The 26,130-nt window shown below is 39.7% G+C and overlaps 1 protein-coding gene across 2 annotated transcripts in view; it reads right to left on the reverse strand.

Moving 5' to 3' along the window:
• LOC126284404 (2-oxoglutarate dehydrogenase complex component E1-like) overlaps nt 1-26,130 on the reverse strand; it is a 175,082-nt gene that overhangs the window by 53,422 nt on the left and 95,530 nt on the right. For both annotated transcript variants that reach the window (XM_049983309.1, XM_049983310.1), the window contains exons 7-12: nt 24,465-24,644; nt 24,064-24,244; nt 23,850-23,977; nt 15,289-15,441; nt 13,500-13,728; nt 3,473-3,623 (exon numbers count right to left, since the gene is read on the reverse strand). In XM_049983309.1, coding sequence (XP_049839266.1) covers nt 3,473-3,623; nt 13,500-13,728; nt 15,289-15,441; nt 23,850-23,977; nt 24,064-24,244; nt 24,465-24,644 — 1,022 coding nt within the window. The remainder of the gene's footprint in view (nt 1-3,472; nt 3,624-13,499; nt 13,729-15,288; nt 15,442-23,849; nt 23,978-24,063; nt 24,245-24,464; nt 24,645-26,130) is intronic.

A 26,130-nucleotide genomic window follows, 5' to 3' on the forward strand; every position in this document is an offset into this window, starting at 1 on the left:
ATTCTGTGTTGTCTGTCAACTGTACTTCTTTCCTTTCAGGGAAGTCATTCCTCACTGTCCAAATACTTGGTTGAGATGCTTGCATGCAGGTGGATACTGGTTCTGCTGCCACTATGATCAATTCTCAGACGTATCTTCAGTTGGGTTCTCCAATTCTGTCACCTGTCACTAGGCAATTACGGACTTAAAATAAACAGAAGATTTCTCTCTTGCGACAATTTGATGCTGAGGTATCCTACAAATATGTCATTCGCACTGTTCCCACTGACCATAGTAACGCAGAGAATCTTTTTGGTTTCAGTGCCTTTCGTGTGTTTGTGTTCTCCATTGATGACTCTGTCAATATCGTCTCTGATGCTATTCCTTATGCTCAATTGGATTCCTTGTCAACGACTTTTTCGTCCCTTTTTTCTCCTGGGTTAGGCCGTGCAAACAACTTTGAAGCCCATATCACGCTCAAACCCACTGCTCGGCCTAAGTTTTTTCAGGCTTGGCCCATTCCTGTGGCCCTTCTGAATCAGGTCAAACGGGAGTTGGATCGTCTCACTGCTTCAAGGGTCTTGCTTCCTGTCACTTCCAGTGAGTGATCCTGTCCTGTCATCATTGCTAAGCCAAATGGTGATATTCGTCTCTGTGGCGATTTCAAAGCCACTGTAAATGCTCAATGCCTTATCGACACTTACCCTATGCCTCGACCCGAAGAATTGTTCACAAAACTTGCTGGAGGCCAGTATTTTTCTAAACTTGACCTGTCAGAAGCTTATCATCAACTTCCTCTCAATGCTGCTTCCCGGCAGTTTCTGCTCCTTAACACACCTTTTGGCCTCTATCAATACCAACGATTGCCATTCAGAATTGCCAGCACCCCTGCTCTCTTTCAATGATTCTTGGAACAATTATTGCTCACTGTCCCTGGGTATTTAAATTACCAGGACGACTGGCTCCACCACTGACGAACAGCTTCAAAATTTCCACACACTTTTTCATGTCTTACAGACTGCCGGTCGTAAGTGTAATCTTCAGAAATCAAAATTTTTTCAGGCATCTATCACAGTACTTGGGGTTTCAACTCTCTCGGGATGGTATTCGTCCACTTCAGCAAACTGTCGCTGCGATCGTTGCCCTTCCTCGCCCTACATCTGTTAAGGAACTGCAGGCCTTCTTGGGGAAAATAGCATACTATCATAAGTTTTTACCGTCTGCTGCTTCGATGGCTCAGCCGTTGCATCGCCTGTTGCATAAAAACATGCTTTTTCACTGGTCCGCATCATGCGATGCAGCTTTCCAGAAATTAAAAACTATGCTGAAACAGGCCCTGTGCCTGCCTACTTATCAACCTGGCCAGCATCTTGTTCTTGCCACAGACGCCTCTCAATACAGGGTCGGTGCAGTCCTTGCGCACTGTTTTTCTGACAGTTCTAAACAACCCATTGCTTATGCCTCCAAAATGCTCACAGATGCCCAACAAAAGTATTCTCAAATTGAAAAAGAAGCTTTGGCCATTATTTATGCTGTTCATAAGTTTGGTGTTTTTCTCTATGGATCCAAATTTCATCTTGTTATGGATCACAAACCACTTGTTTCCTTGTTTCATCCATCAACATCACTTCCCGACAGGGCTGCACACCGCCTCCAGCATTGGGCTCTTTACTTGTCTAGTTTCAATTATAAGATTCATTTCCAGCCGATGGCTCAACATGCAAATGCTGATGCACTGTCTCGCCTTCCCATGGATCCTGATCTGGCATTCGATAGGGATGAACTTTTGTGTTTCCACCTGGACGTTGGCAAGCAGCGGGTTGTGGACGGGTTCCCCCATCACTGGGGACCGGCTGGCAGCTGCTACGGGTTCTGACCCTACCCTCTCCTGGGTTTTACACTGCATTCAGAAGGGTTGGCCAGATCATCCGGCCGCTAAGACTTCTGATCCGTTGCGGAACTACTACGCTTTGCGTTACCGCCTCACGGCTAGGGATGGTGTTATCCTTCTTTCCATCAAAATTGCTTCGCCACATGTTGTGGTACCTGCGTCATTGCGTGCTTCAGTCTTGTGCCTCCTTCAACAAGGGCACTGGGGTGTCTCTCGTATGAAGTTGTCTGTCACTGTGGCCTTCACCTGAGAAGCCCTGGGAGCGATTACATGCTGACTTCGTGGGACCTTTTTTAGGTACTTATTGGCTTCTCGTTATTGATGCCTACTCTACCTTTCCTTTCCTTGTCCGTTGCACGTCGCCTATGACCGCGGCAACCACCAATGCTCTAGCTCGCATTTTCTATTTGGAAGGCCTTCCCTCTACTCTTCTTACTGATAATGGTCCTCAATTTGCCTCTTCCGATTTTGCAGATTTTTGTGCCCGTCACGGTGTCATGCATGTCACGGCCCCTCCGTTCCATCCCCAGTCAAATGGTGAGGCTGAACGACTGGTCCGCACATTTAAAGCTCAGATGAGGAAACTCCCGACTTCTTCTGCTACTGATGATGATGCACTTCTCCAATTTCTGGCTTCTTACCATTTCACCCCCATGGGCGACCACAGCCCGGCTGAGCTCTTAGATGGCCAACAGCCCCGCACGCTACTTCATCTTCTGCGGCCTTCCACCTCACGGCCGCAGGTGCCTTTGCTTGGCCGGTTCACCGCCGGCGACCTTGTATGGGTACAGGGATATGGCGAGCAGCCAAAATGGAGTCCTGGCCGCATCTCACGACACTGTGGCCGACTCCTGTATGAAATCCAGATGGACACAGGCGTTGCAGTGCGTCATTCGGACAAGCTTCGGCCTCTTGTGCCGGCAACGCCTGTTCCAGCTGCTGCTACACCACCTTCGGCTGTACCTGACACTCGGGATCTTGGCATCTCTCATTACTCACAACACAACCCTCTCACCATCATATCGGTGCCAGCACAAGAACGGACGCCACCAGGAGACGTGCCCATGCAGGAACCGGACGACCATCATCTGTCGGAGCAACTCTACTCGCCTCCTCCTCCTATGGACCAGACACATCACCCGGACTTGCTGCAATGGGCAGATTGGTGCACAGGGCCCCAGCAGATTTGACCCCCACGTGTCCTGTCATCTCGACCCGTTATCATTGAGGACACTTCCGTCCGTATGGGAAGCCGCCTCCTAGAGACTTTACGGCCAGTCAAACAACTCCTATGGACATCATCAATCTACAGGCCACCTCCATCAAGACCTGTGCAAAAAATTCAAAGCAGGGAAAAGTGTTGTGACTCACCAATCTTTGAAAGTGCCGCCGCGCAGTTACGCGCATCCCCTACATGCGGCGCTGTCTGCCAGCCATGCAGCAGCAGTGCCACCTAAGTGGCCACTAGACTTGGACTCAATTGTGATTTGACTGTTAAAGTGTATACGTGTCTTACTCTGTTAACTTGATCTGTGACTTTCATGTATTGCGTCTTCCTTGAAATATATTTGTTCAACTTGAAGTTATCACAAACTCACATACCTGAATGTGCCTCTCTCTACATCTTGTCCACTTAGGCGCACATGGATTCCTTCCTTCAGCAGAGAACCAAAAGCCATTGCTTCACCAAGAGCCCAATCAGCTTTTCTCGCCTTTACCATTTCCATTCGTGCTTTCAATATGCGTTCTAAACCTACAGCAAAAGAACATTAATGCAAAGATTGTGCTGTTTGATGCTTTCCTGATGATGTTTGTCTGCAACAAAAAGTAAAAAATAAAGAAAGAAAGGTAAAATACTTTACAACAGAATACTGAATATGAAAGGATACAAGCTTCTTGTGCACTATATATGGGAAAAAGTTACTTCTACATAACAAAGCCATGGCATAAATATAATAAAATTATTGCACTCTCTCTTTCACGATAAATGTAGACAATAATATTATATTCCACATAAATGTGTGTGAGGAGTGACCTGAATTCATTATATTCTAACAGTATTTGTGCATGCAAATAAAAACTGGCTGTAATGAACTAGAGGACGACATACAAAATCAGCACTAATACCAAGAAACAGAGATTTTTGAAATGCAGAACTGAATGTTATACATAAACATTTTACTGTGCCACTGGCTTTCATATCTAAAGAGATAACTAATCACACAACAGCCCCAACAGATACAGTCATGTATCATCTACATGGCATCGAGCAGGTTTTGCATCTAGGTCAATTACAATTTTGTAGGCTCAATGGGTCTTATTGTAAGACATTTGAATGACTTAATCATTTAATTTTGTATGTTCTGTGACATGTGCATTGGCAAAGAGGCATCAGATGATAGGCAAAAGTCCTAACTCATCAGGTTAAGTGAATTTAACAAATAAAATGCTTAAAACAACATATATTTGTTATAAGTGAGCTTTTGCCAGAAGGCCTTCTTCTAATACAATCGCAACACCAGATCGGATACGTCTATCATCTTGGCTGTACCTTTACATAACACAAAATCTTTCTCCGTGTCATTCTCCATCTCAGCCATACGACTATGGAACGCGCTCCCCTGTGATCTGCGTCTTATCCAGAACTACTCAACATTCAAGAGGGAACTCAAAACTTATATATTAGGGACGGTATAGCCACCATTGTTGTGCCCCTCCCATCTCTTTCTTTCTCCTCTCCATCACAGCTTCCAATTTTACCATTCTATTTCTCTTCCTCTCACCTATCTACCTCTCATATATCTCTTTCACCCCATTCTATCATCTTATGTCTCTGCTCGATGAGAATAACTCACAAGCTGCAAGAACATAACGAGAAAATTCCCAACTAACAATGGGACTGACATTCAGAAAAGAAAAGTATGTTTACTTTCATATACATAGTCATTATCATTATTATTATTATTATTATTACTATTATTATTATTATTGATTGTTATAATTATTTTTTATTGTTATAATTATCATTGTACTACTGTTATAATATCTATTTTTTTCTTTAACATCAATACTGCATAATAGGATATATGTCCTTAATGTTATGTAGAAACAGTAACTCGTTCAATCTGAGTATGCCTGGTTAGGTGTAAGAGAGGGCCTGAAGGCCCTAATCTTGCCAGGTAAAATAAATGCATAAATAAATAAATAAATAATAATACAGACAAAACACACACACACACACACACACACACACACACACACACACACACTGTCTCTGGACTATGAGCAACTGCACGTGACGGGAGAAGTAGTCTGGGTGGTAGGGGTTAGGACGAGGCTGCTGTGCAGAGGGGGAGGGGGAGGGGGAGGGGGAGCAGGGTAGGGGTGTGATATGGTAAAGCGCTTCTTGTGGAAGCATAAAGGGACAAACACAGATCTCCCATGCCTTCTCTCTCCAGTCACCATCTGCCTCCCAAAGTCCCAACATCCGGGCACAAAGGAGCATTTGCCTCATGACTCAGTATCACCCAGGACTGGAGCAACTGAATCACATTCTCCACCAGGGTTTCGACTACTGCTTGCCGTGCCCTAAAATGAGGACCATCCTACCCACTATCCTTCCCACCCCTCCCACAGTGGTATTCTGCTGTCAAATGTGTGAAATCTTATGGGACTTAACTGCTAAGGTCATCAGTCCCTAAGCTTACACACAACTTAACCTAAATTATTCTAAGAACAAACACACACACCCATGGCCGAGGGAGGATTTGAACCTCTGCTGGGACCAGCTGCACAGTCCATGACTGCAGCGCCTTAGACCACTTGGCTAATCCCGTGCGGCGGTATTCTGCTGTCCACTGAACCTACATAATACACTCGTCCATCTTCACACAGCCCCTGCTCCCAATCCCTTATCCCTTACCTCATGGCTCATACCCCTGTAATACACCTAGTTGCAACCATTGTGCTGCATTTAATGTAGGCTTGACAACCAACAAGCTGTCTGTGCACATTAATGACCACCAACAAACTGTGTCCAATAAACAAGTGGAACACCCTGTTGCTGAGCACTCTGCCAAACATGATATCCTTCAATTCAATGACTGCTTCACAGTCTGTGCCATATGGATCCTTCCCACCAACACCAGCTTTTCTGAATTGTGCAGGTGAGAACTTTCCCTGCAATGCATCCTACGTTCACGTAACCCGACTGGCCTCAAACTTTGGTAGTCATTGTCCTCACCTATCCAGCCCCTTCCATGCTCCCATTACAGCACTACACAGCCGTCATCCCACCACCACCACCACCACCCACCCACCCAGTTTTTTAATTTCTCTCCTTTTCCACTCTATGACTTAGAGTACATCAAAACACTGCTCAGTCTTGCACACTTCTCGCTGAGTACAGGGCTCATTATCGCTGGCACAGGGGTGTGAGGTGGGGATGACTGATGTCACACTACAAAAATGAGCTTAGGCGAGGATTGTCGAATAGGACATGTGTTGGCCCGAGAGACTCACTTTATTGTAACATATTGTTAGGCAGTAAGTTGTCATGGAACTAAACTCAGTATGAGTGGTTGCGGAATCGGGACCAGTGCAATAACTACCATCACAAAAGATGTTGTGTTGGAAAAACTTGCTGATAGGATGTACATTCTGATAAATAAAGTGGGAGTAAGGAGTGGTAGTTCCAGTTGGGAAAAATTTAAGGTAAGCCCTTCAATTATTACTAAGTAATTACAGAACAGAGCTTCCGAATTCGAGATGTGATAGTATTTGATTAATCGAATCACTTCGTTTGTGTTGTATTTTTTAATGAATTGATACATTTGTTGTGTCTGTAAACAAAAAGAAAAATGGTCTTCATGAAACATACATGAAGGTGTTTATTAAGACTGTGTCAGGTGGTTGTTGAAAGAGATACGCAGCTTCCAGTTGGTTACGTTCAGTGCCAAAATGGAAATTGTGGAGCATTGCTTGCTTACAAAGGAAGCACAACTACAAGGAACATACATAAATGTAAGGATAATTGATGCCTGTCAAGCATTGTAGCTGCCAGAGCTGATAAAATATCTATTAGGGACAAATGTGTTTTATTGTGTGCAGCAGACATCCAACCATTTCATATGGTAAGTGGTGAAGGATTCATAAACTTAGCTCAAGAACTGATAAATACAGGAGCAAAATACGGACAAATCACCACCAAAGACGTGCTACCTTCCCCAAGGCCTGTAGCACGACATATTAAGAAATTGGCTGATCAAGTTAGGAGTGAACTTATTCCAGTAGTGAAAGACACAATTGGTAAAAACCAGTTTTCAATGACATGCAATCTGTGGACACAGTTATCATAACACCCATTACCTGACTATCACATCCAACTGTATTGATGAGTCGACGGACAAATGGAAACTAAAAAACAGTGTACTCTTAAGTATGAGGTTTCCTGATGTTGCCAAGACTGGTGAACATATCATTATGGAAATATATGAACAAATGACAGAGTTGCAGAAAACGTCCCGGAATTAAGACAGGGAAATTTCGTTACAGATCAGGGAGCTAACATCAAGAAAGCACTACAAACACGCAAACGACTCCCATGTGTGTTGCACTCTATTAATACAGCACTGAGGCACACATCCAATGAAGGTTTCTTAAAGGATGAGATTCCTGCTGTGTATGACTCCATCCTAACTGTACGTAGACTAGTAGGCTTTATGAAACAATCTGGCTTAGTCGTGAAAGTAGATAAACCTTACACTATGATGTAGAAACCAGGTGGAGCAGTGTGTACATGATGTTAGACTCATTCCATTCACAGAAAGACCAAATAGAGATTGTTTTGAGTGATTAAAACAAACAAGTCAAAAGATGGTGCTATCGTACGACTGTCAGTACAACAGTCTTTGGTTGGTCAGTTAGTTAGTTCATTGTTTGAGATATCATTTGAATGATTCTTTTATGGAAATGATGTGGAAAGAACATCTTTTTCCTCTGGCTACCACCTTTTCAATATACATTCATCAATGGAACAGAAGTTGTCCAGAATAAGTGATTTTTAAGTTCAATTAAAAACTTACTTTGCTACCTGCCAGACATTTTATGTTATTGGGCAAGTGACCAAAGGTGTTTGTTGCTGCATACTGAACTCCTTTCTGAGCCACTGACAGCTTTAATAATGGGTAAGATCTTTTTTTCTTCTAGTGTTCTTCTCAAACTGTGATGGGCTGTTTATGATGAATGTCATTAACAAATATATGTATTTTGACGGCGCAGTAAAAATGCCAACCCCCTTGAAGATTATTGTGCCTACATGATTTCTGTGAGTGAACATCACATATTATTTTTACTGCTCTCTTTTGTGGAATCAATACTTTCTTTCTAAGTGATGAGTTACCTCAGAACATCATTCCATAATGCATTTCTCTTTGTTGAGTTCAAGCACTGTAATCTTGAGGTTCTTTCAGCTTTAGCAACAGGTGGACCCGGATTTTTGTAGTTTTTCTTATGTCTGTTGCTGTGATTGCATATTTTCAGTTAGAAAACACAGCATATAAAAATAAAATTGCAAGGCAGTGATGGTTAACAGAAGGGTATCAAAAGATAACAAATGGTAATTACGTACAGCGATTAATACGTTAAGCACCTATGACCTGAAAAGTGGAACACCTCAAAAGGTGGTCGTTTCCTTCAAGCGTTCCAAGCATGTATCTACAGAGCCTGCGAAAGACTGTTCGTAAGTCCAAAGCGCCTACTTTCTCGAATGTTCTACCTGTACAGCATTGTTGCAATAGTGAAATATCTTCTATAGAACTAGGGCCTACAATAAAATAAAAATAAAACATAAAAGTTACTCAATTAGTTTTGATAGAAAACATTACAAAATTAACTCTGAAACAGATAATATGTTAACCACATTTCCCTAGTTGATGGCAATCTTTAATGCTAACTGAGGTCATAATAAGTACAATTAACCGTATTAAGTCATCGAAGAGTGAAGAAACAGTGGAGTAATGAACCTGTAGCTAAATAAAAAGGAAGGAATAAACACAAGCATAAAGGCAATAAACTACAAAACTAATTCCACGAAAGGAAATCTTGCATACACGCAGTTACACAAAAAATAGGAAACATTTGTAAAATGAAACGTCACTTTAAAAACAACCATAAGTACAAAATGCACACACACAAAATTCAACATTAATATCTATGGGAGGCAGGTAAGTGGGTGGCTAGTTTCCCTTGCTACTGCAAGAAATGACTTCGTGTTAATGCTTAGCTTAAACCCCACGATAATCTTATCTTCATGCAGAAAATAATTTACAATCATCATCTCTTGCTTTATCATAAGGTTTCACAATTTCCCTTGTCGCCATTACATGACAGTTTCTGAGTAACCAGAATGCCGCCACTGATAGCACTTTTACAGGAAACTTGGGCAGCTTTACATTTATAATTACGTGGACTGGATTTGTTTGAATGTCTGTTTTGATTCGTTCGACTAATATGTGTCTCAAATCTCCCAAAATGCACTCATACATACCAGCACAACTGTGACATGTTACACGCACATATTCCTTACTAGTATACTTGTAACTCGGATTGCCACACACAGTACGACCCACGTTTGGAACAGCCGCATGCGACCAGCGGTACTGCAGATGGCCAGCCAAGAGTGTCAGGTTGCATCATTATCGAGACTCCACTCCCGGAACATGATAATCTTGCAGGCAGCATTCTCGCTGCTCAGTCCCGCTTACAAGAACAAACGGGAATATGGCGACATCTGATGGCCTCTACTATGACTCAGCATCTCCATTGTATGGTAACAACTTTCCTTCTCATCGTATCATTACATTCCATCCTGGATTTTCCATTGTTTTATTTAAATTTTAAGAAGTCTAATTTCAGAAGCACCCCCCCCCCCCTCCCCCTTCCTGGAAGGTCACTGTACCAGAACTACTACTTTTAAAAATCAAGCACTGGCTTTAGGTAATAAGCTTTCTATATATTAACTGTTTTATTCCACAATCTGTCAGCTGGTGTCCAACTGTTATGTTTGATATATTTTAACATTTAATTTCCCATTCATAAATGTCTCAGTTTACCATGAAAAATCATTATACCTGTCTCACTGTCTTAATTTATTTTGAAGCACTCCAACATTCCAGCCATATCCATCATTTGTCTATATTAACTATAACTTCAACTTCTTGTTTATTTCCTTATCTGGTGTCACAAACAATTCTGTGTTGTGATGAGTTGTCTTTTTATTCACAGCATTGCGAAGCAAGGAAGAAGGAAGATTTGTGTTTAACACCCCATCAACAGGGTTAACAAGACAAAGAAAAAGATCACATTGGGAGGAAATTGGCTATGTCCTTTATGAAGGATCAGTTCTAGCACTGACTAGGCTCCCATACATTTATCACAATGAAGATGATTGTTGTTTTATAGGAACTAAACTTTGAGATCATCAGGACCTCTATCCTAAGAAAACTCAGCTCTTTTCAATGTCTGAGGCCTGTTGCTGTGGTAAAATACTGCAATAAAGTAATAAAAAGAATGGGAGATGTCAGTTTATGGAGGCTAAAACAGAAATAGTTTGGGGAGGGAGGATCATCACTGCAGGGAGGTGGAGCACTCGAGGAACACTGAATTAGTACTTCACAGGTGATAAGTATCACGTCATTTATTTCCAACTCAGTTCCACAAATTCCCTTCTGATGGTTAATCTTAAATATTACTTTTGCACTGAAGGCTGCCCAGTTAACTTTCCTGTTGAGTAGTCGTTAAGAAAAGAGAGGGATTAAAGCTGCACAGAGCATTGGGGCTGCTCCAATAGCAAAAGGAGTGGTGGCTGTACTACATATTATAACGTCTATGATGGAATACACAGTGTAGGCTATGTTGAAGTGCATTGGAGGTCCAGTATTAAGTAGCCCTATAGCAAGCTTTGCAATTAATTTTCCAGTCAATAGACCAGTTCTGGACTTGTTTGTAAGGCCATGGAGTGGGTTCTCAGCATTATGATACACCCTGCAGTAATGAGGGTAGGAGGAAATTGTTCTACTAGACCAGCTATATGTTGGAATGCTAGTTCCCTGTTTTGGGGAATGTAGACATGTATATTATATATACAGGTACTTGAAAGCCAACAACTGCTTGGGTGGTACTTTTCTAAGAGCCTTGTTTTCTTATTCATCACCAAGGCAGACAGGTAGGTCGTTAGCAATTAGAGACAAAATCAGTGTTCATGACAGCCATCAAAATTCCTTTGTAATAATGCCATGGATGGAATTTTAGTATAATCTTCTGACAATGGTATGAAGAGCACAACCTGCAATAGGGATCAGTTTGTCTTGTCTTTCAATGGTATCTTTTAAGGTATGTAATTTCTGTTTCACTGTGTCAAATGTAACACTACGCACACACTTTGAAATGACCCTAACTTCTCATTAAATTCAGACTCTATATTGGTACACTTGACCTCAATATCAAATTCTAATTTCTGGGTCAACCTCTGAAATTGATCATTCTGCTTTTTGTTAAGGTCTGTAAACATTTGATTCATTTGTACAGTTAAAGAATTACTTAATTAATTCTTTAAATGTACTTGTAAATTTCCCACTTCATCATTTAACATCTGAAATTTAGAATTTAAAGCTTCATCCTGTGCTTCTAGTTTCTCAAAAGCTTCACTCTGTGCTTCTAGTTTTTCATTTAAAGAAACATTTTGATCACTTCTTTCGTTCCTCAAAGGGTAAATTTGAGCAGTTGAAATTACACTCTGTGCTTCTAACTTTAAATGAAAAGTAGTACTTATTTCATTTCTCAAAGAGTCAATCTGACGAGTGGTGGCTACACTTTGCCCATCTATTTTTTCACTTAACGAAGCATTCTAAGCATCTAATTTGGTATTTAACTTAGTATTCACTGAGTCTAACTTCAGACTCAGTCCCTTAATTAAATTTGCTACTTCAGTCCAGTCTGGTGTGAACATAGTCACTGTCACTATGGCTGGTTCCACAGTTTCTGTAGGTTGTTGTTCCTCCTCCATAGTTCTAATTTTCTTTGATCTTGTGATCATTAAAAAAAAATCACCTCTGTGAATAATGACCACCCTAATTTACATTCAAATAGTTATTATCTTGAGCTCACCCTGCATAGGTTTGTAGGCTGCATCGGTGAGGTGTAGAAATGGCGCCAGTGAACCACACGGGCACCGGCAGCATCATATGTTGCTTGCAGCATTGGTGGGCATGAAGTCAGCAACTCAAACAGCAACCAGCAATGATGGTGGGTTACTGTGACTACGTTGGCTGGTTACTGAGTGTGTGAGGATTGCTTCCTCCCTACAACCAAATCTACTCAATCAAACCTTGTAGACCAATTTTTTCGTCTCATTATTATATGTTGCTATGGCAACTCTTAACTTATGGTCACCTCAATCTTCCTAAAAAAAAATCCTCCTTTTCATGTCCTGCTCACTTTGGTCACCATGTTCTGGCGGTTTTAGCGTGAGGATTGACTTACTTTAGCAGTAAACTGATCAATTACACAAAAGCTATTGTACACTTCAAGTGGACAAAGCAACTATACACACTGAGATTCTCTCAATCCTTTGACACATGAATATTGACATTTAGTAAGTTCCTGTATGTCTCCTTAATGCTGGAAACAATTAATTACTTTTTAAATAAATACAGTTTCAAAATTATCTCCAGGTTTAACAAGACAACTGTTTGGATCTTATGAAAGTAAGAGAATGAATAAGCAATTGTCTCTTCTCTTCTTTCAACAACATTCAAATGTTCACACAATAATGTTTGACGTGACACAGGGTATGGCTTGTTTATTCTTTGAGTTGGACATATAACTTCTTAGGTGGGCTTGATGACTACCTGCTCGCACTGATCATTCATCCAATACATGTCTGTACTGCACACACACAATTGTGGTGCTGTAGACACAGTTCTACTTTACCACACTCATCTCTAAACCATGTGTTCAAGATGGTGGAATACGAGGGTCTCTAGAATTTACTCAAAAATTCTCGAGGCACTACAATATGTCCCCAATCTTGTCAGAAGATTGATGCATCTCTGACTAAGCAGCATTTAACATCCTGATCAAAAGGATGAACCTCATCTCTTCTAAGGCCACAACTTCACAAAAGTTTTTCAATGTGTTCAGTGAATAAAATGGCTTTGTCAAAAAGAATTCTTCTTTGATCACACCAGATACTGGGAAGATTGCTTTTCTACACCTGTTATCTGTCAACAAGGACAGGATCACCACAGGGACATAATGATCTATATCAAAACTTTTCTGCCTTCTCCTTGCACACATTTCAGTGCTGCCACCACTCTGTGCAAGTCTGAACCACTTCATTCCAGGTCATCTGGTTTGATGTAAGTTACTCTTTTCAGAGGCTCTCCCCATCATTGATACCCCATCAAAACAATATCTACTTAACATACTAGCTGCTGAAGAGGACCACATATTATTTAAGTGAAAGTTGGAGGTTTGATGTATGATCTCAGGAATTCTTTGAAGATGCTTAATTGAACAGTCAGATTCAGAGACAAAATATCTTACAAATTAATTTTACCTAACTACAGACCTGGATGAATTTCAAATCCTGCAGCATTTGGTGGTGGAGATGACATTTTCTTGCCAATGTGAATGAGTGTGTCTTCTTTGACACCTGTAGGAGATACTCTCATTGGATCTTTGCCCTCAAAGAACCCAGACCATGGAGAATCAAGCCAGTCCTTATACTTGATGTGAGTCTCCTTTCTTGCATTTTCCAATGCTTCCTCACATATTTTTTCATACTTGTCACGAACATCCTGAAAGTAGGATTTACCACATTCCAAGTAAATACAACGAAACTGGGTTTATTTTTCAAAGCTACTGGCTATCACATGCTGGATCTTCATTATGTAATTTCACTACTACATTTGTGTAGCAGCTCAGTACACATGTTATAAGCAACTTAGAAATATAAATTACAAATATAGTGAGAGGAAAATCAACACTGAAATGTTAGCAATAAATGAGATTCTAGACCTTTCAAATTAGATATGGAAACGGTGGTCAACACAACACAAATTTAATATGATTATCAATTGTTGCATATCACTGGTGTATGACTTGGATCATTTCATACACAGCTGTAAAATTTACCGGAGAGAAGAATGACTGAGATTTAATAACTCACTGATGACAATCATTAGAAATAAAATACAAGCTTGTATTGTAAAAATATGACCGGACAGGGATTTGAGCCTCTCTCATCCAAAATGAAACTCTGGTAGCCTATCTCTAGTACCTCACGCTGCAGAAGTTGAACATGCACCAGAACAATGGATGTGGTCACCCCATAGAGGGCTCCATATCCGCGGCAACTATTCCGTGCAGCGACTCTCGCGCAGTGAGGGCGCCACTGCTCTCTGCCACCGCTACGCCACCTGCAGACAGCGGTCAATAGCCGCTCCCTCCGGTTTCATATAAAGGGACCCGCTCTGCCCTAGTCCAGTCAGTCTGGTACTCACTCTGGATTAAGTTTCTATCTCAGCGGTACTGCGTTCTTGTTGACTTTCGTCTGGCTCTGGTTCCGAGTGGATTTACTGTTGGTGTTTGGTGTTGTGGTTTCTACAAGCCTCCATTGTTTATCTCTTCCTTGTTGTGTCGGTCATAGACGGTTGTGGTCGGTTGTTGTCGGTTGTCGTTGGTCTGTCGTCCGATTCGTCCTTGTGTTTTCCCGGTGATGCATGCTCCACCGCAGGCGGCTTCCCCGCCTGGTGGCTCCAATCTGTAGCCCAAGGCGTTCCCGCAGTTGGTTGTGGTTACTACACTATCCACAAGAGCACATCTCTTTGAGACCTTTTACAGAGAGTATTGAAGCTGTCAAGGATGGTTATACTAGTCTCACAATTTCTTTTTCTCAGACTTCAATCTCTCTAACCTCATCTTGGCCATTATTATCACTGGGGCACAGATGATGGGTGTAAGTAACAATACAGTATTCAAGGTACTTTTCCTAAACCTAAAACTGCACTGCGAGTTTAGATGGATTCACAAGGAGACTGGAATGTAATTTTATCCAGAGTCTGCTGTACTCACCATCTCATTCAACATTCTCTTATGTTAAGGTATATTTACTTCATAGTCACCTGCATTCTGCACTTTGTTTCAGCTTTTGTGTGCAGCTCTTATTAGATTTCCAACACATATACCTGATGCTCTCCCTTCCAATATCCGTTATTTTTTATACATATTTTATTTTTCTGTGTCTCCTTGAATTCTCACCATAAACCTGAGACATTAGGTTAATTCCTGCTTCTTGCTATTAGCATTTCACCCACCTGGTAGTACTATAACTAATTCAGTTTAGAGAAAACACTTACCTTGACCTCTTCTGCTGTAACAACACCTTCATTTATTAGTTTATGTGCATATTTATCCAACACTGGTTTTGTTTTCTTGATCTTCTGGTACATTAGAGGTTGGGTGAACATTGGTTCATCAGCTTCATTGTGACCATTACGTCGGTAGCACACCTATCGCAGAAATGGAAGAACCACATAAGCCCAATAAACAGTTTCATAGAATTAAGGTATTACTAAATCAGAACTAAAACAAGATTAATGGAATGCAGTCAAATTAAATCAGATAGTAATGAGGGAATTAGCAAATGAGAAACTAAAAGTAGTATGCGAGTTTTCCTACTCGGGCAACAAAATAAATGATGATGGTTGAAGCAGAGAGGACATAAAATGCAGACTGGCAATAACAAGAAAATAATTTCTTAAGAGGAGACATTTGTTAAAATTTAATATAGATTTAAATGTCAGGATGTCTTTTCTGAAGGTATTTGTCTAAAATGTAGCCTTGCTTGGAAGTGAAATCTGAACAATAAACAGCTCACACATAAAGAAAATAGAAGCTTCTAAAATATGATTCTACAGAAGTTAAGATGAGAAGATCAAACAACTAATGAGGAGGTATTGGACTGAATTGGGGAAGAAAAAATTTATGGTGCAGTTTGACTTAAAGAAGGGATTGGTTAACAGGACACATCCTGAGGCATAAAGAGTTCATATTTTTGGTAATTTTTTTTCTCTTTTATAAAAAGGCCAATAAGCAGGTTCAAATGAATGCAAGCTGTGATTATGACACAAAATAATTAAGGACATTAGCTGCCAGAGGGCAATGACTTGTCTCAGTGGGGCAAACTGACAATTTTTGCTGGACTGGAATTTGAATCCGGGTCTCACAATTACTAGACAGATGCACTGACCACTACACCATCTGGACACACTGCAACTGCACGGACTACCCTAGCATGTCTCCCATCAGAGCCAAATTCTCAACTTATACCATGCACTACAGATACAGTACCCTGCTCATTAGCCCCATTGCTTGCCAATTCCTGTAAGAATTTGAGCTTGGTGTGTTTTGCACTAAAGGGATCATTGGTGTCATTGCCTTAAGTATATATGTTATGTCTGTTCTTTCAGATATGTCTGAAAGAACAGACATAACATATACAAAAGTTGCAATAGTTACACAGAGATGAAGATGCTTTCACTGGATAGACTATGGAATGCAGCATGCTTAATCTAAGTATTTAACAAGCTATAGCTAACTGTCATTACCTTATTATCATGACTGCACCTTAGGTGTACCTGTATTTATCAACTTTTCTGTCTGACGTTCTTATTATTGCAGATATAATTCCTCCAACCCTGAACATTGTGGGAGAAATTGTTTTCACTTTAAGTTAAATATTTCAGGAGGTACCATGTCTTGAAGACAACAAATTCATTATGATGCTCATGTGTCGAAACCAACAGCCTAGTCAGTTTTTCTGACCAATGGTTTCCAATTCAGAGAAAGTAATTGTTTTATCTTAAATATCCATATTTCAAAAGTTGTTAATGAGAGATGATGTCAAAACACTGCCTTTCTTATACCCTGTCATGTTTCTAAGATCTGATTTGATAATACTGAAACCCAAAATTTTCTGAGCATAGATATGTTCTTAGATGTCCCTTATTTTGGATTTCAAGGTAAATAGTTGAAATGTAAACATCTTTGAAATAATTTTACATGGCAACTCAATTGGAAGCCAGGAAACGTTTCTCGTGCATCAGTTAATGATATTAAAAAAGTAGCACCTTATGTTTTTGTAGAACACAAAGAATATAAATAGTCTGAGACTTGAAATCATTAGTTTTAAACATCCACACCACTATGATATATTCTCTTTCATATTATTAACTGATATATCATTTTCTTGTAATTGACAAAAAACCATGAAGTTATGAGTTGCTACCAAAGGGTAGTTATAAACAGCTGGAATTGAGAGCAGGCAACAGGCATTCAAGAAGTGTATTCACAAGAACTACATCTACCCCTACACTCTACAAACCATCATGAAATACACAGCAGACGGCACATCCCACTGTACTAGTTATTAGAGTTTCTTCTCATTTAATTTACATATGAAGTGAAGGAAGAATGATTGTTTGAATGCCTCTGTGCATGCAGTAATTATTCCAATCTTATCTTCCCGGTCCCTATGTGAGTGATACATAGGGGAGTGTAGTATAGTCCTGGAATCATCATTTAAAGCCAGTTCTTGGAACTTTGTTAAAAGACTTTCTCAGGACAGTTTATGTCTATCTTCAGGAGTCTTCCTGTTCAGTTCCTTCAGTATCTCTGACATATCCCACAGATCAAACAAACCTCTGACCATCCGTGCTGCCCTTCTCTGTATATGTTCAATATCCCCCGCTATTCCTATCTCATACGGTTCCCCCACACTTGATCAATATTCTAAAACCAGTTGCACATTTGATTTGTAAGCGATCTCTTTTGTAGGCTGGCTGTACTTCCCCAGTAATCTACCAAAAAACAAAGTCTACAACCTGCTTTACCCACAATAGAGCCTATGTGATAATTCCATTCCATATGTCCACAAAGTGTTACACCCAGATATTTGTATAAGCTGTGTAATTCCAGCAGTGATTCATTGCTATCATAGTCATGAGATATTACCATTTTCATTTTGTGAAATTCACAATTTTAGATTTCTGAACATTTATAGCAAGTTGCCAATCTTTGCATCACTTTGAAATCTTATCAAAATCTGATAATATTTATGCAGCTTCTTTCAGATAGTATTTCATTATAGGTCACTGCAGCACCAGCAAAAAATCTGAGGTCACTATTAATATTAACATGAGCAATGCCAATTATAAGGGTGAACTTTAGTGTGAACATTGTAAAGTGTATTGTGTAGAGATATTATAGAAGTTATTGATGGCTGTATTAATGTAAAGACAACAGTGGGTGAGAATTAAGTACTTATCCATCATTATTTTATGTGCACGTATCAAGCAGGGAACAATTACCATATTTGGCTACTCAATATTATATATGTTGTGGGGATAAACTGCACATAAATAGCAATGTTGTATGTCAGAGTTTTCAATTAACATACCTACAATCCCACATCTCACTGCCCCACCACTGTTGAGATTTCAGATCTTCAGTCTAGATCACATAAGAAACAAATTGACTATCCACTTGCTCTGGCAGGCAACCCTCATCAGGGAGCAGTCACCAGACAGTGACAGCCATCACACCCTTACTTCTGGCACTAATGACTAGATGGCACTTCATTCAGTGACATTCGCAGCAACCTTGCTCCAACACAAATAGCTCCAAATTGCTTGCCAGTATCTGGCTTCTGTGAAGGACAGTTGTGCCTGAGATAGTCTCATTAGTGGATCAAGTTCTTGTACCAAGTGATCGCAAATACATCAACTGTGGAGCAAGCAGACAGGAAAGCACTGGATTAAGAATGTTCAGTTTTGTTGACACAGATAAAGAATTACAGAAGTGGAGTTTGAATTCAGGTGATGAATCCTAAGCAGTCTATCCTCTGTAAATGTTGTCAGTCTTAGACGTCAATACGAGTATAATGCAGCAACTGCATTTCCCGTACAGAAACCATATGATATTTTTACATGAAATCATTGCTCCCACTTGACTAAGTTTTCATTATTTATTTAGCTCACTGTCATGATTTCAGCTGTAGAGCCATTTTCAAGTGAGAGATGAAAACTGAAAACAATAAAACAAATGGGTAACATTTGATAAACACAATTTTAGGAACATTACTTCAGTCTTCACTTTGCACTTGCAAATGGCTCTACAGACAAAATAACAATTGTGAAATAAACAATAAAAACTTACATTCAAATGTTACCAATTATTTCATTTAAAAAATATGACCGAGGTTGCCAACCAAGGAGTAATCACATATATCGTATTATGTCATATTTCCCTGTTCCAAAGCCTGCTGTGTACTATAGCAAATGGAAGCGAACTTGAGAGAAGGAGTGTAAAGCCTCATTTACACTGCAGCAAATGGAAGGAAACAAGCGAACATGAATTCACAGACAATTCACCAGAATTCATTTGTATCTGGCAACAAGCATTCACACTGGTGGGATTGGAGGTGAACATGAGAGAATGAACATAGCATGCCAACCCCATAAAGGTTTCACTTGACAACACAATTTATAGCTGTGACGTAAGTCTTTGTTATTGAGATGGTGTCATTTTGTGCAATGCTTTTGACAAATCAAGAAACGCCGAGTGTGAAAATAAGTATGTAGGTGTCTGAATTTGTATGTAAGCATGAAACAAGGAGGTAATGCATTCAACAGTGAATTGCACCCCCAGCATTCTTTAGCAATATTACAAAACTTTTCACATATGTCAGTTGATGCCTCCATTGGCTCCTCATTACCAATGAGGAAAAAATTTAAAAAAGCTGCTGTTTGTTCACACTCACCCACAGTTTACACCAGGGAGAATTCCCATTCACTTGTGTTCACTCCGGTGTAAACCAGGTTTAAGAGAGTAATTTATTAGTGCTCTCTGCCATTTGTTTCAATTATCAGCTGCCTTTTCCACAAGCATTTTAATGGTTTTGAATGGAAAGGAACACAACAGACCAAGCATTTCATCAAACACTCCCAAAAATTGAGATTATGCATTTGGTACTAAATTGTTTCTCATTGCACTAAAGGGTAAAAAGCATTACAGACAGGAATTGTTTCACTTATGAAGCAAATAATGTTACATACTAGAAAAGATTAGGAATCATGTGACTAAACTATTGCAGAAAAATCAGACATGGTGAACAGCATATGAACTATGGGCCAAACATATCCAAATGTCATTTTCTCACACCTGCCTACCAATTAAATGTGAGGTAATACAGTTTTCACAGGTGTTCCTTTGCTCAATATTAACTAGGCTTAAAATATCCTTGCAGTAAAGACAACATTCACAGAATTTAAAGAATGAAATGTAATGCAGAATAATCTCTTAAATGTGATCAGTAATCTAAGTGTGGTCAAGTATTAACACATTACTCATGAAAGACATTATTTCAGTATAAATTGATGGAGAGTTTGCGATTCATGATATCCCACAGGTATTCAAAAGCATACGGGACAATCTGCTTCATGGCAACTTCACTTTCAATAGTGCTTTTGTTTCATTTGAAGAGTGAAAGACTTAAGACAATGATAAGAAGAACAAATAAATACAAACGATTTTAAACCACACTGACAGTCATTTGCAAGAAAATTCATTCCAGAAAATGAATGTGAAAATGGCAGTCCTGGTCCTCAATCACTCTGTTATGTGGCTTTCAGATCTTATCAATTTGATGTTTTGAATAGCAGGGCAACATTTTGCTGTAACTCATACAGATAAGCATTACCAGACCACACAACTTGGAGCACAATGACTGTGTAAATTATGAGACTGCATGAATCTAACAGTTTAGTAGAAAGCTTAAAGCTTTTATTGCAATACAGTCAGCATTCGAATGCTAACTTGTAAGAACAGTTTGTAAGTTTACTTTTAATTAATTTCATGCTTTTTCCACAGATAACTGTAAGGAGTATCGCTGCAGTAGAAACAAATTCTGTTTGTAAAATTACAAGAGCTAATCTGCATTTATCAATTGAAAACCTGAGAAAAATTGCTCAGGAGAAACCACAGTCAATCTTCAGCTACATTCTTCTGCAGAACGAACGCAGCACTCTGCCTGAGCTGAGTTCTGCTAATCAGCTACAAACCTACCTTCATGAGACTGCACCAAAGAAATAGCAATGTCAATTCCTGGACACATATAGGTCAATGAGTACTGTAGCGTCACCTACAATATCTGTCACCTGGTTGACACAAGCATTCAGATGATTATTTCTTGGTGATATGCAGGCGTTTAAGCTGCCTCACTGTCATATTAGTGGATTGGGGATGGGATTAATAAAGTCTATGGGAACTTACCCTGTTGAACTAATGATCAATGGAAAGAATATATGAGCTTGAGATAGAAGCAGTGAAGAAATGTGGACAGGATTTTCATGTCATTTCAGGTAGCTATTTTCTGCACCATTTTCAGGGTGCTGATGATCAATTGTGCACGGTTGAATTCCATGAAGTAATTCATCATTTGAAAACACATGACAAGAGCAAGGTACCCTGAGGAAATGCCCTATTCACTGAGATTCTAGTGAACTGTAGATCTGTGTGCTAAAAGCCAATGCCCCTGTAACCACTTGTCGGGGTAGGATGACAATCAAAATATGAGAGCCTAACAGAACTATCTTTCTGATTGACCCACTCAACCAGAATAAAGTCTTATCAATTTCAGGTTCATGTGAATCATTGCCTCTGTAAACCTGAGACTGAATAGTAAATTATGTGCCCCGGCTTGATAATTTCAGTACGAGAGATGATGTACCATGCGAGACTGTACTGGGCAGCATACAGACAATAGTCAATGATGAACTACCTTTGACAGGAGGAAAACAAATTCAAAAGAGCAGAAAACAGAAGTCATTTCCCCATGAGAGAAGTTTACAGTCATGCAACCCATTAGAAATCACTTACAGGAGAAATTGGCACACCTGCCAGCATCTGATCAAAGCCTTATCCAGTACTAGAACAGTTTCCTGGCCACAGACCTAACATACTGCAAAATTGCAACTTGGAGCATTAGACAGGTAGTGTAAAAATCCTTTTAACCCATAGCATTTGCATTTAGTTGAAGAGTATTCAGCAACAGCTCAATAGTGGAATTATTTAACCTTTCTCAAATCTATGGGCTTCGCCTATATCAATTGTGGCCAAGAAGTCTTAATGGTGAAAAATCCTGCTGCTTACACACTGATATGTGAATGGTGAATGAAGACACAATATCTGACACATACCCGCTGCCTCGTATAGGTGAAACCCAGGATACGTCACAGAACTGCAAATATGCGGGTTGGGGCAAAAGCCATCACAACTTTTTTTTGTTCTTGCTGATATGTTAGTGAATTGCAAACTGCTATTTGCTGCGTGGGAGTTATGCAGGCATGTTATGTATTCACAACAACAGATGGCACTGTGATTGCTGACAGTAGTACAGACAGCATTGTGAAATCAGATGTGTGGCAAGTGTTGTGTGAGATGGAAATAACTTGTGTTGAGCAATGTTCATACAGCAAAATAACCTTTCACTGAGGGAGAAATGCGAGAGAATGTCACAGTCAATTGGTGGAAGCCCTTGGGAATAATGCCTTCCCATACCATGCAGTGGAATGGTGGGTACAAATGTTTCAACAAGGACATGTGGCAACCAGTGATCAGCAATGCTCGTGACGACCTCTCATTGGCTGGATTGAAGTGGAATAACTTGGCTTTTCAGTTCGCAGTGATAAACAGAGAAACTTCACATGGTAAGGACAGAAAAGTTTCAGGGCTGTATTCTACCAGTCTTCAGACAGAGAAAAACACCACCACCACCACCACCACCACCAACACCAACACCAACAACAACAACAAATACAAATACCCTACATATAGTGAACTGATTACAACTGTTCAGAAATTAGTGTTAGAAGTTCAAACATTCTTCTTCTTCTTCTTCTTCTTCTTCTTCTTCTTCTTCTTTGCCTTTTCCTGTCCGTCTATGGGATCAATGCTCTTTTATGGGCTATGGTAATGTGTGTGACAGTGTGTGCCCAGACACCATTCCTGGCACCACCACTTCCTGGGGATGGAAAATTACACTCCAACTGCCTGTACCTAGAGTACATTTCTAGCTAAAGTGTGGGAATGTCTTCTAAGTGTGACAGGGCATGGGTACAAGCTCAGTATTTACCAAGTTACGTTTGAAAAACTGCCTAGAAAACACATCCAGACTGGCTGGCTTACCAGCCCTCATTGTTAATCTGTGAAATAGGTTCAGTCTGTGGAGGGGTTGCCTCCCCAAATCCTGGACACTGTGCTTTAGTGCATGTAGCTATCTGCACGAGTTGTTACTTTAAACATTAAGTTCAGTTAACAATTAATGTACAAAGCAACTGCAAAAGCAACTGACATTGAATGTTTATGCTTATCAAAATTTTAGTCCCAATTAAATCTCAAATGTTGTGACATATATAAATGGATGAAGAGAGACATCTTCACACTTTATCAAGTAAAGCATTAGTACTAATGTGAGCTTGAAAGTTATATTCCTCTACCGCCAATGTACTTGGCTATAATGTTAATGAACAGAAATAAGTTGGGGTGGGGGGGGGGGGGAGGGGGAGACAAGCAAAGGTTGTATAAATGTATCTATTAAATCAATCGTGCAGATGCATACAATGAACTTTTGCTGCTACTGCTGAAACTGTATTAACATGTAATGCAAATTCCACATTTGTATCAAATTTGTTGCAGTGGAATGCATTTTATTTCCTAGAGAGAAAGGTGACTTTGTTCATCTGAATCATCACCATACACAAATCAATTAAATGTAACTTGCTGTTTACTGCAAACATATCAGCAAATATGGATTTTTCATATTCTTTTAGAAATACGACAGATCATTCACACAACTTACAATATCAATAACAACATCTTTGTGGAATGTTGCTCTCCACTCTGCAGCAATTTTAGACACATGTATGACAGCTTCAGGGTCATCTGAGTTGACATGGAAGATAGGTGCATTCACCACTTTGGCAACATCTGTAACATAATTTAACAGATACACTTAGTATGCATTATACACACCACTAGTGCACACACATAACCAAAAGTAACAGAATACAAACCAGTGCAGTACGGGGATGAGCGTGAATGCCTTGGGTCAGTGGTGAAACCAATCTGATTGTTGAGTACAATATGAATGGTACCATGTGTTGTGTAATCAGGCAAATCAGACAAGTGGAAAGTCTCATACACTATGCCTTGACCACAGAATGCAGCATCGCCATGCAACAGTATGGACATAACCTATTACAGGAATGTACCACATATTTACTCATTTATTTTTTTAATTAAAAGATATACAGTTATCTGCAGCAAAAGATAACAGTGATGAACCCTACAACTATTTAAAAACTGACAAAATCAAAAACAACATTACTAAATCAAAATCCGAGTATCTTCATAGCCAAAAAGAATAGACATGAAATAACATTCCATAATACTTCAGCAATCAAAAGCATCTCACCTTCTTTCCTTCTCCATCACCACGGTAGAACTGTTCAGCACGAGTCTTCCCCTGAACAACAGGATCCACAGCCTCAAGATGGGATGGATTAGCTACCACAGCTAGTCGCATATTTTTGTTAGTCACACGGTTCAAACGTTCAATGTAAGTACCCAAATGATATTTGACATCACCTGACCCCTAAAATGAGAAGCAGTCTCACTGCATGAGCTATGTACCATGTACTAAATTAGTCCACTTTTGCCACAAATGAAAGGCAACAAGTAGAATTTCAAAAAAGCTACTCAAAGCAATTATATATGCTTAATTAGTACTACAGATTAATTCTACATTTTCTGCTGGATACCAAGCTTGACATGTAAATATCATTTTAGGGCAAATATCAACAACAGGTGAGAGGTAACACTGACAACCAGTCTCAAAAATTAGAGAAATATGAAAGTAGTACAAAAAAACTAAAGTTACTTTAAAATGGTTTACTGTACAAGATAAAACAACTGTGAATCAACTAATATTAAATCTGCCAGTAAAACTGAGCACTGGGGGGGGGGGGGGGGGGGGGGAGTGACAGTAGGGAAGCATTTGTGGGGAAGTGGGGGCAGAGGGGGTAAGGGGGGGGGGGGGCGCACACCAGAGTTGCTGTGAAGTATCAAGAGGGAAAAAAGGAAAAAAAACAGTGCCTGAATATCAAAAGATAAAGCATCCTTTGTAGTAAACAATGGGAATCTCACATGAAATATAATAATATGAAATGGACAGATTGCTACTCGCCAAACAGGAGGCATTTTGTGGCAGAAGGGTACATTGAAAGAAGACTGCCGAATAGTATCAGCTGTCAGACTAACAAGGTAAGGTCCACAGTGGTAGGGTTGACTTCCTGAAATCATCTATATGGTGATGTAGATTAAGATACCAGGTATCATAACCTGCAGACATTCACCTTGGTGGGCTCTTGCTTGTAAGTAATCAACAGAAAAAAGCTGAATTTTGTGCAACATTAGTGTTGAAATAGTAATATTTTATGGACTGGTTGCATGATTTAATGGACAGCGTAAGAACTTCACATGCAGAAGGTCATGGGTTTGAATATTGTTGGGTGCATGAAATTTTTTTTATTTTTAAATCTTTATCAAATTTACTTTGATTACTGGTATTAATTTAATTGGTTTAAAGGTTATTTTTATTTCTATTCCTTTGTTATAATTTTAACCATCATAGCAAATTATTCATTTCCACTTATTTTTCTTCCTGTCTTTCTTCCCACTTGAAATCCTTGTTCATGTGATTTTAATTAATCAAAAAATGGAAAAACCAGGACGTAATGCAACAATATTATGAACAGGAAAGTTGCTACTCGCCATACAGCAGAGATGCTGAGTTACAGATAGGCACAATAAGAAGACTTTCCAATTAAAGCTTTTGGCTATTACGGCCTCCATCAACAATAGACAACAGACACAGATATGCTCACAAAAATGCAACTCTCACACACAACACCAGTCTCAGGCGACTGAAACCATACTCAATCATGTTGATTGCTTTTAGTTGCCCAAGACTGCAGTCGTGTGTGTGAGTTGCATTTGCATGAGTGTGTGTCTGCCACCTATTGATGACAGTGGTTTTAATTAATTTTATAAATTAATTTCAATTTAATCTCTTATTTTAT

This window comes from Schistocerca gregaria, chromosome 8, assembly GCF_023897955.1.
Source record: "Schistocerca gregaria isolate iqSchGreg1 chromosome 8, iqSchGreg1.2, whole genome shotgun sequence".
In the NCBI taxonomy this organism is placed as follows: Eukaryota; Metazoa; Arthropoda; class Insecta; order Orthoptera; family Acrididae; genus Schistocerca; species Schistocerca gregaria.